Source organism: Heptranchias perlo, chromosome 2 (genome assembly GCF_035084215.1).
Source record: "Heptranchias perlo isolate sHepPer1 chromosome 2, sHepPer1.hap1, whole genome shotgun sequence".
Taxonomy (NCBI): domain Eukaryota; kingdom Metazoa; phylum Chordata; class Chondrichthyes; order Hexanchiformes; family Hexanchidae; genus Heptranchias; species Heptranchias perlo.
In genome coordinates, this window is record NC_090326.1 from 98,354,976 (window position 1) to 98,371,495 (window position 16,520).

Genomic DNA, 16,520 nt, shown 5'->3' on the forward strand with positions numbered 1-16,520 from the left:
CCTTCCCAGAAATATGCATAGCGGCTCTGGAGTGGCAGCCCACTTGAGTTTCGGTATGTTATTAATGCTGTATAGTACAGCTAATTTACCTATAACTTTTTGGCATCTTGGAGTGTGAATTTTATCATTTGTAAAACCACTGGAGCTGACAATACCATCTTTAGTGCTCATAGTACTACTACATAGAGTTGCATGGGATTTACAGCACAGAAACAGACCATTCAGCCCAAAAGGTCCATGCCGGTGTTTGTGCTCCACACAAGCCTCCGCCCTCCCTATTTCATCCAACCCCATCAGCATATCCTTCTATTCTTTTCTCCCTCGTGTTTATCTAGCTTCCCCTTAAATGCATCTACGCTAGTCGCCTCAACTATTCCTTATGGTAGCGAATTCCACATTCTAACCACCATCTGGGTAAAGAAGTTTCTCCTGAATTCCCTATTGGATTTATTAGTGACTAACTTATATTTATGGCCCCTAGTTCTGGTCCCCTCTGCAAGTGGAAACATGTTCTCTAAGTATAGCCTAGCAAAACCCTTTCATTATCTTAAAGACCTCTATCAGATCACACCTCAACCTTATCTTTTCTAGAGAAAAGAGCCCCAGCCTGTTCAGCCTTTCCTGATAAGTATATCCTCTCAGTTCTAGTATCATCCTTGTGAATCTTTTTTGCAAACTCTCCAATGCCCCTACATCCTTTATATAATGTGGAGAACAGAACTGTTCACAGTACTCCAAGGGTGGTCTAACCAAGGTTCCATACAAGTTTAACATAACTTCTGATTTTCAATTCTACCCCTCTAGAAATAAACCCCAGTGCTTGGTTTGCTTTTTTTTGTGGCCTTAGTAACCTGCGTCGCTACTTTTAGTGATTTGTGTATCTGTACCCCCAGATCCCTCTGCTCCTCTATCCCATTTAGACTCTGATTATCCAAGCAGTATGTGGCCCACTTATTCTTCCTACCAAAATGTAATACCTCACACTTATCTATATTGAAATTCATTTGCCAATTACACACCCATTCTGCAAGTTTATTAATGTCTTCCTGTATTTTGTCGCAGTCCTCCTCAGTATTAACTATACTCCCCAATTTGTGTTGTCTGCAAATTTAGAAATTGTACTTCAGATTCCCAAGTCCAAATCGTTTATGTAAATGGTGAACAACAGTGGTCCCAGCACCAATCCTTGTGGAACACCACTTCCCATCTTTTGCCAGTCTGAGTAACTACCTTTCACCCCTACTCTCTGTTTTCTGTTTTGTAGCCAGCTTGCTATCCAATCTGCTACTTGTCCCCTGACTCCACATGCTCTGACCTTAGTCATGAGTCTATTATGCGGTACTTTATTGAAGGCCTTTTGAAAATCCAAATATACTACATCTACTACATTACCCTTGTCTACCCTTTCTGTTACATCTTCAAAGAATTCAATAAGGTTGGTCAAGCATGTCCTTCCCTTTTGAAATCCGTGCTGACTATTCTTTATTATATTTTTTGGTTTCTAGATGTTTTTCTATTACCTTTGAGTGAGGATTCCATTATCTTTCCTGCCACCGATGTTAACCTAATTGGTCTATAGTTCCCTGGACTTGTTCTTTTCTCCCTTTTTAAATATAGTAATAACATTAGCTGTCTGCCAGTCCTCTGGCACTATTTCCTTTTCTAATGATTTTTTAAATATATGTAATAGTGCCTCTGCTATCTCTTCCCTAACTTCTTTTAATGTGCATGGATACAATCCATCCAGGCGTTTTATCCTCTCTAAGTTTGATTAGTTTATCAATTATCTCCTCCCTTTCCATATTAAATGTCTTTATATCTTTTTTGATCTCTGCTTCTAATGTCATGCTCACCACGGTTCCCTGCTAAATATTGAGGCAAAGTAACTATTCAATATTTCCGCCATTTCGCTGTCATTACCTGTGAGTTTATCATGTGCATCCCTTAGTGACCCTAACCCTATCCGGATTTTTCTTTTGGCATTTATGTGTCTGTAGAATACTTTGCTATTTATTTTTATATTCCTTGATAAGAAAGGAATATCCTTCTATTCCTTTCTCCCTCATGTACTTATCTAGCTTTCCTTTAAAGGCATCTATGCTATTCACCTCAACTACTCCACATGGTAGCAAGTTCCAATTCTAACCACTCTCTGGGTAAAGACTGTGCGTTGGGAAGCCTGAGGCATATGTGTCATCTGATGCACACATCACTCGATAATATAACTCAGAAATATAGAAGACTCATTAAGGCCCTGATTCTCATGCAAATGAGGGTACATCTCCATAGGCAAGTGGAGTGCCTAAACAGCGTTCTATACACTAAGCAACCACATAAAACAAGCAACACGATGGAAGCCTAGTCCCTTCAGTTGATTCATCACTTTTAAAGGTATATTGTTGTTTTGGTGTAACTTTTTGCAAGTCGCTATATTGCTGTTTGGACAAAAGAAGGCAAGGAAACCTCTTAGAGCATTCCTGAGAGCTTCTTAAAGCTATACTGCATCTGTCATCTATGCCAGTTTGTCCAGTGAACGGTATATGTGTGCCTATTTCTAAGGACCTGTGGGTATCCCTATGAGAAGATCAGAGGCTGCATGATAAACAATTTTAAGAAAGAAAATGGATTTATATAGTGTCTTTCACAACCTGAAGACGTCCCAAAGCGCTTTTCAGCAAATAAAGTATTTTTGAAATGTGGTCGCTGTTGTAATTAGGGAAATGTGGCCGCTGATTTGCACACAGCAAAGTCCCACAAACAGCAATCAGATAAATAACACACTTGACTTTACATTCATCACCTCTCCATCCTCATTCCATCTGCTTCTTCTTCAGCTCTCAGCACATGCACTGTACGCATAAGCCCTACAATTCTCCACTTACCTTATCAACAGCCACTCACTAATTCTCATCCTCTCTTTCTGCAGGACAAGATAGCACATAATGGCCAGGAAAGGAGCAAGAACAGAGGAGGTGTACCTAACAACATAGCCCTCAACCAAATGTAGCGGCCTGAGCAAAGCCATGAGCATCAGGGCAGGAGAGGCTGGTGGTTTATCTGAGCAGGGTGACTGTATATTACTTGTAAACCTTCATTCACTACAGTAAATATTCAGCAAGCTTCACAATTTCAAGCTGCATTCTCAAGACTGTCACCTGCTAATGTCCAGCCTTTCATTGCCATACTAGCTCTGGTCTCTTTTCTCTTTCCTTTAGGTCCTTCTCAGAACCTGGACCCTGCAAAAGAAGACACCTCGAAGGAGGCCAATCCTCCTGATGATGCACCGACACGCGCTCCATCACTGCCAAGCACCAGCACAGGCAGTGAGCTAGAGGGGTCTGAACGTGGTGAAGCACCCACCATGAGTGAGCAGTAGCAGGTAGCCGTGGCAAGGGCATCCCAAGAGAGAGCTAGCCAGAGGTTGAGATCCTCTCCCAGCTCTCCTGAGCAGGACAGAGATGAAGACTTCAGGGGCCCAGCCAGGAAAAGAAAACTGCTTGCCTCACACAAGCAGTTATACCAGATATTGGAAGGCCTGCCAAGGGGTTTCAGCACTATGGCTGAAAGTATGGAGGAGTCAGTTTCCAGCCTGTGTGGTGTCAAACCAAATGGCATCATCACTCTGCAATCTACCCTGGAGAGTGTGGTCACCTCCAGGAATGGTATAGCCAGGCTCTCACAGGAAAAGTCAGTGTCCCCAGCCTTTGCAGCTTTGGTAGGGGCTGTCGAGAAGTGACTCATCTTCTGCAGTCTGCTCTCCCGCAGATCAGTGGCAGTGATGAGTCACACCCCACCAGAGTGGTAGCGGCACTCCTCCCAGGATATCAGCACGTCTGCTCCTTCGTCACTCCCTCAACCAATACCTGCCATGGGGCCAGCAAGTCAGCGGGGCCAGACTGCCCCTGCAATGGCTGGAGCGCAGCAGTCTGCAGCTTAGCCCACACAGATTCGACCACCCAGAAGTCACTGACCACGAGCGTCTCAAGCATCTCAACATGACCAACAGCAGCATTCCACCTACTCTGCTGAGGCCACTAGGGGAGCACCTCATGGGCGTACCAGAATTAGGAAACGTTCTTATAAGAAAAGCACATGGGTTGACACTTGGGTGAGAAATGAATGGAAGGCATTTATTGTGTTCGGAATTAAATTCATCACCTTTATCACATTTGGCACTTTGGTCTACAATGTGGTTTTATAGCAGATTCTGAGTGTGTACTGTAGTGTGTCATTGATGTAGAAGTTGGCTGAATAGTTGAATGTTCGTTATTGCAGGATGAGAATGGTGAAGGTGTAACCAGGAATTTAAAAATAAATCAAATGAATTAATTACAAAAAACTTTAATTAAGTAAATAAATAAAACAAGATTACGTAGGGATGGCAGTGCAGGTGGTGTGCCGTAACGGCAGCGTGTGGGAGTTTGTGGAGACCAGCGTGATCCCAGGAAACCACATCTGCAGTAAGTGTCTGCAACTCGAAGAACTTCGGCTCTGAGCTGGAATCCGAGGTGCGGACATTGCGATGCATCAGGGAGGTGAGAATTATCTGGACACTTTGACCCAGAAGGCAGTTACATCCCTTAGGTTAGGTAGTGGTTTAGATTTGGTTAGTGGTCAGGGACAGGAGGATGTGGCAGCAAGTCAGGCAGGTATGGGGACCCCAGGTGCAGTGGTGGTGGAGCCTCAGCCTTTGCACTTGTCCAACACAAAAGAGGAACTTGCTACCTGTATGGATGAGAACAAAGATTGCAGGGAGGATGGGCAAATTGACCACGGCACGTGGTACAGGAGGCCATTCAAGTGGGGGGAGCGAAAAGGTATTGGTAGTGTTAGGGGTAGTATAGTCAGGGGGATAGATACTGTTCTCTGCAGTCAAGGCTGGGCGTCCCGAAGGCTGTGTTACCTGCCCAGTGCCAGGGTTAAGGACATCTCCTCACGGCTCGAAAAGAACTTGGACCATGAGGAGGAGGATCCAGTTGTCATTGTCACATAGGAACCAACGACATATGTAGAACTAGGAATGAGGTTCAGCTGAGGGAGTTTGAGGAGCTAGGGTCCAATTTAAAAGCAGAACCTCAAAAGGTAATAATCTCTGGATTACTCCCTAAAACACACACAAATTGGTATAGGGACAAACAGATTAGATGGTTAAATGTGTGGCTGAAAGAGTGGTGTGGGAAGCAGGGGTTTCAATTCATGGGGCACTGGCACCAGTACTGTGGAACGAGGGAGCTGTTCCATTGGGACGGGCTCCACTTAAACCAGGCTGGGACCAGTGTCCTGCCGAATCGAATAACAAGGGTGGTAGATAGGGCTTTAAACTAATCAGTGTGGGGGGAGGGTTCAGGTAAGGGTAAATTTATAAGTCTAAAGAGAAAAGTCAAGGCTGTAGAGCAGAGTAGCGATCTGGGTAAAAACAAGCAGGGTGCACTAGGAAGGGACAGAGAATTTAACATGGGTAATAGGGAATTAGTGACCAAGGTCACATCAGGGAAAAATAGTAAAAAGTTAAAATTAAAGGCGCTATATCTGAATGCATGAAGCATTCGTAACAAGATAGATGAGTTAATGGCGCAAATAGAGATAAATGGGTTTGATATAATGACCATTACTGAGATGTGTTTGCAGGGTGACCAAGGTTGGGAACTAAATATTCCAGGAAACTTGACTTTTAGAAAAGATAGACAGATTTAAGCTGATTGGCGGAAGGATTAGAGGGGACATGAGGAAAAACTTTTTTACCCAGAGAGTGGTGGGTGTATGGAATGCCCGAATTGGTGGTAGAGGCAGGGACCCTCAACTCTTTTAAAAAGTACCTGGACCTGCACCTAAAGTGCTGTAAGCTGCAAGGCTACGGACCGGGTGCTGGAAGGTGGGATTAGGCACCTGGTTGTTCTTCGAGCCGGTGCGGACACAATGGGCTGAATGGCCCCCTTCTGTGCTGTATCTTTTCTATGGTTCTATAGGCAAAATGGAAATGGCCGGGGGCGGGGGGGGGGCGGTGTAACCCTTATAATAAAGGATGAGATAAAGGCAGTTGTGAGAAAGGATCTTAGCTCAGAAAATCTGGATGTAGAATCAGTATGGGTGGAGCTAAGAAATAACAAGGGGCAGAAAACACTGGTGGGAGTAGTTTATAGGCTTGGACAGAGTGTAAATCAGGAAATTAGAGGAGCATGTAACAAGGGTGATGCAATAATCACAGGGGACATTAATCTTCATACAGACTGGGCAAACCAAATTCACAAAAGTAGTTTGGAGGACGAGTTCACAGAATGCATCTTCCAGAATTCCCTAGATTCTAGAACGGTCCCCGAGGATTGGAAGGTAGCAAATGTAACCCCGCTTTTCAAGAAAGGAGGGAGAGAGAAAACAGGGAACGCCAGTTAGCCTGACATCAGTAGTAGGGAAAATTTTAGAATCTATCATTAAGGATGTAGTAACAGGGCACTTGGAAAATCATAATGCGATTAGGCAGAGTCAACACGGTTTTATGAAAGGGACATCGTGTTTGACAAATCTATTAGAGTGTTTTGAGGATGTAACTAGCAGGGTAGATAAGAGGGAAACAGTGGATGTGGTGTATTTGGATTTTCAAAAGGCTTTCGATAAGATGCCACACAAGAGGTTGTTAAACAAGATTAGGGCTCATGGGATTGGGGGTAATATATTAGTGTGGATTCAGGATTAGTTAATGGACAGAAAAGAGAGTCAGAATAATCAGGTCATTTTCGCGTTGGCAGGTTGTAACTAGTGGGGTGCCGCAAGAATCAATGCTGGGGCCTCAGCTGTTTACAACATCTATCAATGATTTAGATGAAGGGACCGAGTGTAATGTATCCAATTTTGCTGACGATACAAAGCTAGGTGGGAAAGTAAGCTGTGAGGAGGATGCAAAGAGGCTGCAAAGGGATATAGAACAGGTTAAGTGAGTGGGTAAGAAGAAGGTGGCAGATGATGTGGGGAAATGTGAAATGTGAAATTATCCACTTTGGTAGGAAACATAGAAAAGCAGAATATATTTTAAAAGGTGAGAGACTAAGAAATGTTGCTAGTCAGAGGGATTTGGGTGTCCTTGTACATGAATCACAGTAAGTTAACATGAAAGTACAGCAAGCAATTAGGAAGGCAAATGGTATGTTGGCCTTTATTGCAAGGGGATTGGAGTATAAGAGTAAAGAGGTCTTGCAATTACAAAGGGCTCTAGTGAGTCCACACCTGGTCTCCTTAGCTAAGGAAAGATCTCTTATATATGTTAAAATATAATAAAAGCATCGTGTCCATGCCGGCCAAAAAAGAGCTATCCACTTAATCCCACTTTCCAACACTAGGTCCATAGCACTGTAGGTTACAGCACTTCAAGTGCACATCCAAGTACTTTTTAAATGAGTTGAGGGTTTCTGCCTCTACCACCCTTTCAGGCAGTGAGTTCCAGACCCCGACCACCCTCTGGGTGAAAAAATTTCTCCTCAACTCTCCTCTAATCCTTCTACCAATTACTTTAAATCTATGCACCCTGGTCACTGACCCATCTGCTACGGGAAATAGGTCCTCCCTATCCACCCCATCTAGTCCCGTCATAATTTTATATACCTCAATTAAATCTCCCCTCAGCCCCCTGTGTTCCACAGAAAACAACCCCAGCCTATCCAATCTTTTCTCATAGCTAAAATTCTCCAGCCCTGGCAACATCCTCGTAAATCTCCTCTGTACCCTCTCTAGTGCAATCACATCTTTCCTGTAATGTGGTGACCTAAACTATAAGCAGTACTCAAGCTTTGGCCTGACCAATGTTTTATACAGTTCTAGCATAACCTCCCTGCTCTTATATTCTATGCCCCAGCTAATAAAGGAAAGTATCCCGTATTCATTTTTAATCACATTTTCTGCCTGTCCTGCTACCTTAAGGGATCTGTGGACATGCACTCCAAGGTCCCTTTGTTCCTCTACACCTCTCAGTATTCTCCCATTTATTGTGTACTCCCTTGCCTTGTTTGCCCTCCCCAAATGCATTAACTCACACTTCGCTGGACTGAATTCCATTTGCCACTTTTTCTGCCCACCTGACCAGTCCATTGATATCTTCCTGCAGTCTACAGCTTTCCTCCTCACTATCAACCATACGGCCAATTTTTGTATCATCTGCAAACTTCTTGATCAAGCCCCCCACATTCAAGTCCAAATCATTAATACATATCACAAAAAGCAAGAGACTTAGTACTGAGCCCTGCTGGACCCCACTGGAAACAGTCTTCCAGTCGCAAAAACACCCATCGATCATTTCCCTTTGCTTCCAGCCACTGAGCCAATTTTGTATTCAACTAGCCACTTTCCCTTGGATCCCATGGGCTTTTACTTTTTGACCAGTCTGCCATGTGGGACCTTGTCAAAAGCCTTGCTAAAATCCATGCAGACCACAGCAAATGCATTACCGTCATCAACCCTCCTTGTTACCTGCTCAAAAAATTCAATCAAGTTATGTTCTTATGTTCTTAAGGAATGTTAATGCAGAGGGACTTTGTGTAAGTTTTCAGGGTAGGGGAATGAGCAGGTCATTGCAATTGCTGAGCAATGAACTTATTCCTTGCACCACTCGCTGCAACACATTGAGGTGGCCCTCTTTCTTCTGCTGCTTCCTCGCCTACACCCTGATCTTCCTCATCCAATGCTATTGCTCTGCCTGCACCAAATGCAGGCCTTTCTCAATGGCAAGGTTGTGCACGATGCAGCACACCACTATGATGCGGGAGACTCTTTGTAGGGCGTATTATAGGGAACCTCAGACCTGTCCAGACACCTCAACATCTGCTTCAGCAGCCCTGTGGTGCGCTGAATAACCATCCTGGTGGTCCCATAGCTTTGATGTGACTTTGATTACACTTGTGTTGCTGAGGCTTGATGTGGTTGCAGAGGATATCATGAGCCACGTGTGTAGAGGGTATCCCTTGTCCCCCAGCAGCCATCTGTTACTTTGGTGGAAGGGTCAAATATTGGGGGGGGGGGGGGGGTGACTGAATGTCACAGGATAAAATCATCTTGACAGATGCTTGGGTTCCATGCATAAACTTGCATGATCCTGTTTCTGTGATTGGAGACTAGCTGGACATCAATGTATCAATTGATCAATTAAATGACATCAATTGGTAGCCCTTCCTATTCACGAATGCTGCTGGGTGATGCTCTGGTGCCCTGATGGCAACATGTGTGCAGTCAATGACTTCCTGGATGTGAGTGAAGCCAGGCACTGCTGCAATTCCCTGAGCTCGCTCATGTTGACTGTTGAGGTCAATGGGGAAGGTGATGTACTGGTTAGCTCTGGTGAACAGGGTGTCGGTGACCTGCTTAATACAGCCGTGTATTGCAGACTGGGAGATATGTGATTTTGAGTTAAAATGGCGTTGGGGTCCTAACTGTATTGCAGGACCCCGATTTCCACCTATTCATGCATCCCCCACCTCGACCGAATAAAAAAACTGTGCAGTTAAAACAGTGGCCAGTGGGAACGGCAAGTCTTCTACAGTGATTTTAACCATCCCGTTCCCACCAGGTTAAAATCGACCCTTAAATCCCAAAATTTCCTCTAACCTGATAACCACATTGCTTTTGCAACACAACAAGATTGGTTCCCATTAATGCAGTGAAATCACATTCTACTGCATCCCACAAAAAGGAAGGGGGGATAGCTGCTGCATGACTCTCAACTACTGTGCAGCTATCACTGCTCCAGCTGTATTCATACATATGATACAGAGCAAGGAATATAGTGAACGAGATACAGAGGGTGGACAGAAACCCCTTTCAGTATCTTCCCCTTCAGAGCAAGTGAATTTCTCAGAATGACTATTTGCCATTCTCCTGCCCCTAACTCATTTCAGGGCTGGCTTTGAAGATTTCTACAGTTGTTAGGCTGACTGAAAGTAAATGAGCTTTCATGCAATATACAATACATTACCCGTGAACAAACTGCTGCAACATGTCAAATATTGATTTATGTGAACAAAGGAAAACAAAACACGCAGATATGCGAATATAAAACACAAACTCTATCAAACAACACCCCGCGTGACAAATTGAACTTCTTGCTTCCCTTGATGGTTAGGAAACTGCTCTACTGCTGCTTCAGTGAGTAAGTGTACCATATATATTGTTGTATAGGAAGGTCCCCAGTTCAATCCTTGGCTTGTGCTCAGTTACCCTAAAAAATGTGTATTTTTGTTTTAAAAAATGTAATCTTTGTACCAAAGATAGAATTAATAATTATAGTAATGTAGTCATTGGTTTGTAGTGATTTTTATTTTTAACTGCAATTCAGCCTGTAGAGATCTACATAAAGGAATTAATGTGGAAAAAACCCTGCCATCTAATGGATAGCTATGTTAACAGCATTACCATTAACTGCAATAAAGCTTTCAGCTCATTCAGCGCTGCTGGTTTAAGTCAAAATGCAGGTTTGAAGTAATGACAACATCGATGGAATGAAAGCAAAAAAAAACCTTGGGGACATTGCCAATGCAATTAAAGATTTGAATGCTTTTTTTTTTATTAGTTCATGGGATGTGGGCGTCACTGGCAAGGCCAGCATTTATTGCCCATCCCTAATTGCCCTCGAGAAGGTGGTGATGAGCCGCCTTCTTAAACCGCTGAAGTCAGTGTGGTAAAGGTCCTCCCACAGTGCTGTTAGGTAGGGAGTTCCAGGATTTTGACCCAGTGATGATGAAGGAATGGTGATATATTTCCAAGTCAGGATGGTGTGTGACTTGGAGGGGAACGTGCAGGTGGTGTTGTTCCCATGTGCTTGCTGTCCTTGTCCTTCTAGGTGGTAGAGGTCGCGGGTTTGGGAGGTGCTGTCGAAGAAGCCTTGGTGAGTTGCTGCACTGCATCCTGTGGATGGTACACACTGCAGCCACAGTGCGCCGGTGGTGAAGGGAGTGAATGTTTACGGTGGTGGATGGGGTGCCAATCAAGCGGGCTGCTTTGTCCTGGATGGTGTCAAGCTTCTTGAGTGTTGTTGGAACTGCACTCATCCAGGCAAGTGGAGAGTATTCCATCACACTCCTGATTTGTGCTTTATAGATGGTGGAAAGGGTTTGGGGAGTCAGGAGGTGAGTCACTCACTGCAGAATACCCAGCCTCTGACCTGCTCTTGTAGCCACAGTATTTATATGGCTGGTCCAGTTAAATTTCTGATCAATGGTGACCCGCAGGTTGTTGATGGTGGGGGATTTGGCGATGGTAATGCCGTTGAATGTCAAGGGGAGGTGGTTAGACTCTCTCTTGTTGGAGATGGTCATTGCCTGGCACTTGTCTGGCACAAATGTTACTTGCCACTTATCAGCCCAAGCTTGGAAGTTGTCCAGGTCTTGCTACATGTGGGTACGGACTGCTTCCTTATCTGAGGGGTTGCAAATGGAACTGAACACTGTGCAATCATCAGCGAACATCCCCATTTCTGACCTTATGATGGAGGGAAGGTCATTGATGAAGCAGCTGAAGATGGTCAGGCCTAGGATACTGCCCTGAGGAACTTGTTCAGAAAGCTTCTACCAAAATAGATAATACGAACACCTGGGAGGTGATTTTAAACCCAAAGAGCGGGTGGGTTGGGGGTGGGTGGGAGGTTAAAGTAGCAGTTTTTTGAAGCGCAGCCGCAACCCGGCTCCAACGCGCCCACTTCCGGGTTTAACCTAGCCGCATTTGGATGCGTGCACACATCTGAAACCCAGAAGTCCCATTCCTACTTAATGCCAGCGGGCAGATTGCTAAAGGGGCAATTTACCTCATTTAAATAGTTAAAGTACTTAATTTTTTGTGGATTCTAAGGCTGAAACCAATTTTACTTTACCTGCACGGGTTTCCCATGGTTTCTCAATCTCGATGTGAATAGCAGGCGAGAAGGGCCGGATCCATGAGCGCAGAGACCTAAGCAAGTTCTCCAGCCATGTGACACTGAAACACTAGCCTTTGTATCTGAACAAACTATAAAGGAAACTACAGGAGCAATCCACTGTGAAGGCTGCCACAAGACTTTTGTGATCCAACAGATTCCAAACAGTAACCTCTTCATGGAAGTTGTAGATGCCAGCTGCGAATGCACTATTGCACCAAATGCAATGGACTCTACAGAAATAACATATAATGATCTCAGAAAATCAGAAGCCTGTCATTAATTCCATGCTAAAGAAAATGGAAGAGAATGTGGAGGGAAGTGGGCCTAGGACCTCACCTTGCAATTCTGCTGCTGCCTCTCATCATCGCATTCTCAGAGGTGACAGAAACTGTAGTATTAGAATTTTGGCATGCTGAATCCATGAGAAGAATCATAAACTGAATGACACAGTGTAGAGGAAATGCCAATCAGTGGAAAAGCCCCTTCTACATTACATAAAACATTAGAAACAGAAACTGTTGGTGGAACCATGCTGAAGATAAATGTCAGAACAGAAGGAGGTAAAAGATTTTCAACTTATGAAAAATATATACAGGTATTGTCATTATGGTAACCATAAAATGGGAGGCTAAAAATTCACTTTACAGACATCGTTGGTGATTGAGTGTTTTGAGCCTTGCCTTATCTTTAAGATTGGACCCGTTTGTGTGCGTTTTTAAATAAATGATGTTTTGAAAACAGGAGTCTTGATGTAGCATGGAATACCTTTTGGTGGGTCAACTGTTAACTCTGTGTTCCATAGATGCATCTTTCTTTATTTCTCTATATCAACTGTACATGACTTTAATATAAAGGAAACTAGTTAGTAGTTGTTTCTGTTCACAGACTGTTTACAGTGCCAAAATATTATCAACTAGTTGTTAAAATCCCGATAGAAATAAATATGGAATGCAAAATCACCTTTTCAGCAAACTTTTAAATTCAACAAGATATATAATTACTGAAACAACCAATGTTTTAATTGAAATGCTCATTTGCTCAAATTAGCAATTTGTTGTTTTGTCGTAGGTCTTCACTTCCAAATACCTAAAGTTGGGAATATTGTAGCAAGAATTATTCTTAATCAACCCTAAAAAGTGTTCTTTTCAGATTTCCAAATATTATAAAGAGGAATATTGGAGAAATGTTTGAATATCCATAGAATATTTGATAATTCACATTACTCTGAATAAAGAGAAACATTGTAAAAAAAAGACTTACCCGCCGCGATCAGCCGATCCCCCGCGTCGGCCGAGACCACCCCCCTCCCCGATAGGAGATCCCCTCGCTGTCCTCCATGGCATCAGCACTCCACTCCTATTGTCCTCCACAGCCCACGATCTCTCGCGCCCCCCCTCCCTCTTCTCCAATTCCCAGCTGCTTTCCATCCTAACAGGCAGCCAACCTGTCAATTTGGCTGGCTGAGGCGCAGGAAACCCGGAAGCAAAAACAATTACTTTCAATTGAGTTGTGATTGCAAATTCCGACGCACTCAACTCACTTCCGGGTTTCCCATGCGAATATCTACCCAGCCGCTGAGTTCCCAGCTCCAGGTCAAAATCATGCCCCTGGTCTTCTAATAGTGACCAAAATAGTCCCAGTAATAAGATGGAACAGTCTCACTGGAGCCTTGAAATCATGTTTAACCCTTTCATTCTGCTGTCGTAAATTACAGTTACTCGGCCCATCCCATTTGAAGATCAGAAGAGGGGAGCAGATGTTTGTTTTTCTTTGAAACTCTTGTACAATGACCGTGATTACCTGCTACAAATGTTGGTTTCACATCAACCATTACCACTGCAAAAGCAAAAACAAACAGGTTTCACACACCTGGATTAATGTCAGATCCTCCAGTTTTAGCCTGAAGAGGTAGTTCCTGCAAGAAATAGGATTTACATGATCAGTGATCTGTTTGATGGTAAGGGTGCCTCAATGTGACTGGAACATTTTCTGCAACACAGGCACAGATTCACACTAGCTCCACATACTAATCATCTCTATTGCCTTAACTGAACTTCTAAGCAAGGAAGAGTCGCAGAGAAGTCCCCAAGATTTGAGCATCAACACCCCAAAGCACAGGTTCATTTTAAACTGAGTATTGAAAAAACAGACTATTGCTGTTACTTCTACAATGGTTAGGCCACAATTGGCATATTGTGTACAGTTCAGTTCATTATAGATAGGATATTAGCACCACGGAAAATCTACTCTGAAGATTCATTAGACTGATACCAGGAATGAGAGGTTATAGTTATGAAGAAAGGCTCAAGAAATTGGGCTTTTTCTCCATAACAAGAAGATTAAGGAGGATCCAGTGGAGATTTTCAAAATTATGAAAGGTTTTGAGAAGGTAAATAATGAAAGATTGTTTCCACCGGTTGATAAACAAGGGGGTGTAGATTCAGGATTATCACCAAAAGAATAAAGGGAGAAGATAGAGGACTTTTTTCACACAGTAAATTATTAGAACATGAAATGCTTTACTACAAGTGATCTTTGAGAGAGTCTATAACATCATTTAAAAGGGAACTGGATAAGTATTCAAGTAGGAGTGATATGAAAGGATATAGGGAACAGGCAGGGAAATGGGGTTAGAGTAAATGGCTCCAATTGGAGCTAGCAACAGCAGAGGTGTTGTAAATTCTATGATTCTAGGTGTTCAATCAGCTAAGTTGCCAGCCAGCCTACCCGAAGCTGGACTATATGAGTTCAAAGTCGAGATGTGTGGCCACTCTGCCTTTATGTAATCTTAATAAACACATTCTTGGTAATGTCCCAATATATGTAACTTACTGATGAATCCTAAATTACATAGTCGATAATGGTGCAGGCACTCTTCGGTTATATCCAAGTCTGGGTTTTTCTTTGCCTTAACCATTTGCATGTGACATTGCGGTTATATTGTTATTACAAAATAATTTAAACAGCACAACATATCTGAGCATGTGAAGACAGCATGGTTTCTTGTCTGTTTAAATTAAATCGAAGATGTTGTTTATTGGCACACGTTCTTTTGTTTTATGGTTTTTGAATATATAGATAAAAATCTGCCACTCCCACTTTTTGGTTAGAAGCTAGACATTCTGCAGAAGCTTGGGCAACTCTGCTGTTTTACAGCTAGCTTGGCATCATCAGCACAACATATTTTGTGAGGTAACTTGCTCCTCATTTGAAGGGAAAGCGGACAGCATGAAATGTTAGCAACAGCCTCGTGTGATTTGGAAACCTTCCTTGGGCTGCTCCTACTGCTGCATAAATCCTCCAAGTTGGATACAACGTAAACTAAGCCCCCAGAATATGAGCATTGCTTCCCAAGCAAATGAATGGATAGCAAGAAGCCTTGTCAGGCCTGTTATATTAGTACCTTTCATTTAGCATCTGAGGCTGATGCCATTAGTTGAAAATTACTATTAAGTACCAATAGATTCTCTCAAAAAATCAATAGCAAACCTCTGACAGCACAGAAGATTTTTTAAAAACATCTTAAAGGTAATCAAGACTGAACTGGGTTGACAAGAGCAGTCAAGTAAATAAAGTGAAGCTGATTGTACTGGGAATTGAAAGAAACGGTCATTCAAGATGCAATTTAGCAAAACACAGTAAATCAGTCTTTCCAAAAATATCAGGGGCAGTAATATATATGAAAGAAAAATATTTCTCACTTTGCTCCAACGATGAGCTCTTTTTGGCTGGGGTCAAAGGTCAGCTGTGAATAGTCCGTTACATCTGCAGCTTTAAATTTGTGCAGCCAAGGCGCAATGTCTGAGAAGAAAGTAGAAATATCCGTAACCTAGTTGGCAACAGATTGCATAGGTGGCGATCAATAGACTGATGTCAATACCTGTAATTGAAATGCAGTGAACTAGATTAATTAAACCTGACAAGAAGGCTCTTGGAATTGAGACTTGTCATTAAATGTGCCAGAACTGTGCCCTGGGTTTATATCAATCTATCACTGAAGTGTTTGTCCTGACAGAATTACATCAACATTATCACCCAGACGCCAGCTCCATGAAACCCTTAGGGACTAAATTAAAGCTCAGTGGGACAGATAAAAGAAACCTTCCAGATGTACTACAGTTTTTCTAAAATTCAACTGACAAGATTAAAAGTCTATTTTTTAATCTTACCAGCTTCACTATTTCCGAATCAATCTCGAAATCTCTGTTCTTGGAAAATTTTAATGCTATTTTTGGCAGGTTTGTCAGAAAGTCACTAGTCGGTTGATTTTCAGGTCTTCTTAAATTACCAGCTAGGCCCATTTCAGAAGATAACACTATGGCTTTGACAGACAAATGTATTTTTTCCTTGTTTTGTAAACCCACTGTGAATTTAATTTCTAGCAATACTGTTTGTCTGAACTGGTAATAAACACACATTTTAACAACAAATATTCTGTCAGTAAGTACAAACAGATCTGAGAACAGCAGAATTCTGCCAGTTACTTCTTAAATGCTTTCTGCAAAGCGCGATTTCGAACACAGCACTCCTTACACTTCAATTGAATTGCTGGAGACAAAGTCGTTTATTCTCCAACAAGACATATTTTTGCAATTAAACTGAGGCTCCAAGTGAATCAGTCACCCTTCAAGTT

General features: G+C 42.8%; 1 protein-coding gene across 2 annotated transcripts in view; it reads right to left on the reverse strand.

The window, feature by feature from the left end:
* Positions 1-16,520, reverse strand: part of sema5a (sema domain, seven thrombospondin repeats (type 1 and type 1-like), transmembrane domain (TM) and short cytoplasmic domain, (semaphorin) 5A) — a 202,516-nt gene that overhangs the window by 107,373 nt on the left and 78,623 nt on the right. For both annotated transcript variants that reach the window (XM_068004736.1, XM_068004730.1), the window contains exons 3-4: positions 15,589-15,688; positions 13,757-13,802 (exon numbers count right to left, since the gene is read on the reverse strand). In XM_068004736.1, coding sequence (XP_067860837.1) covers positions 13,757-13,802; positions 15,589-15,688 — 146 coding nt within the window. The remainder of the gene's footprint in view (positions 1-13,756; positions 13,803-15,588; positions 15,689-16,520) is intronic.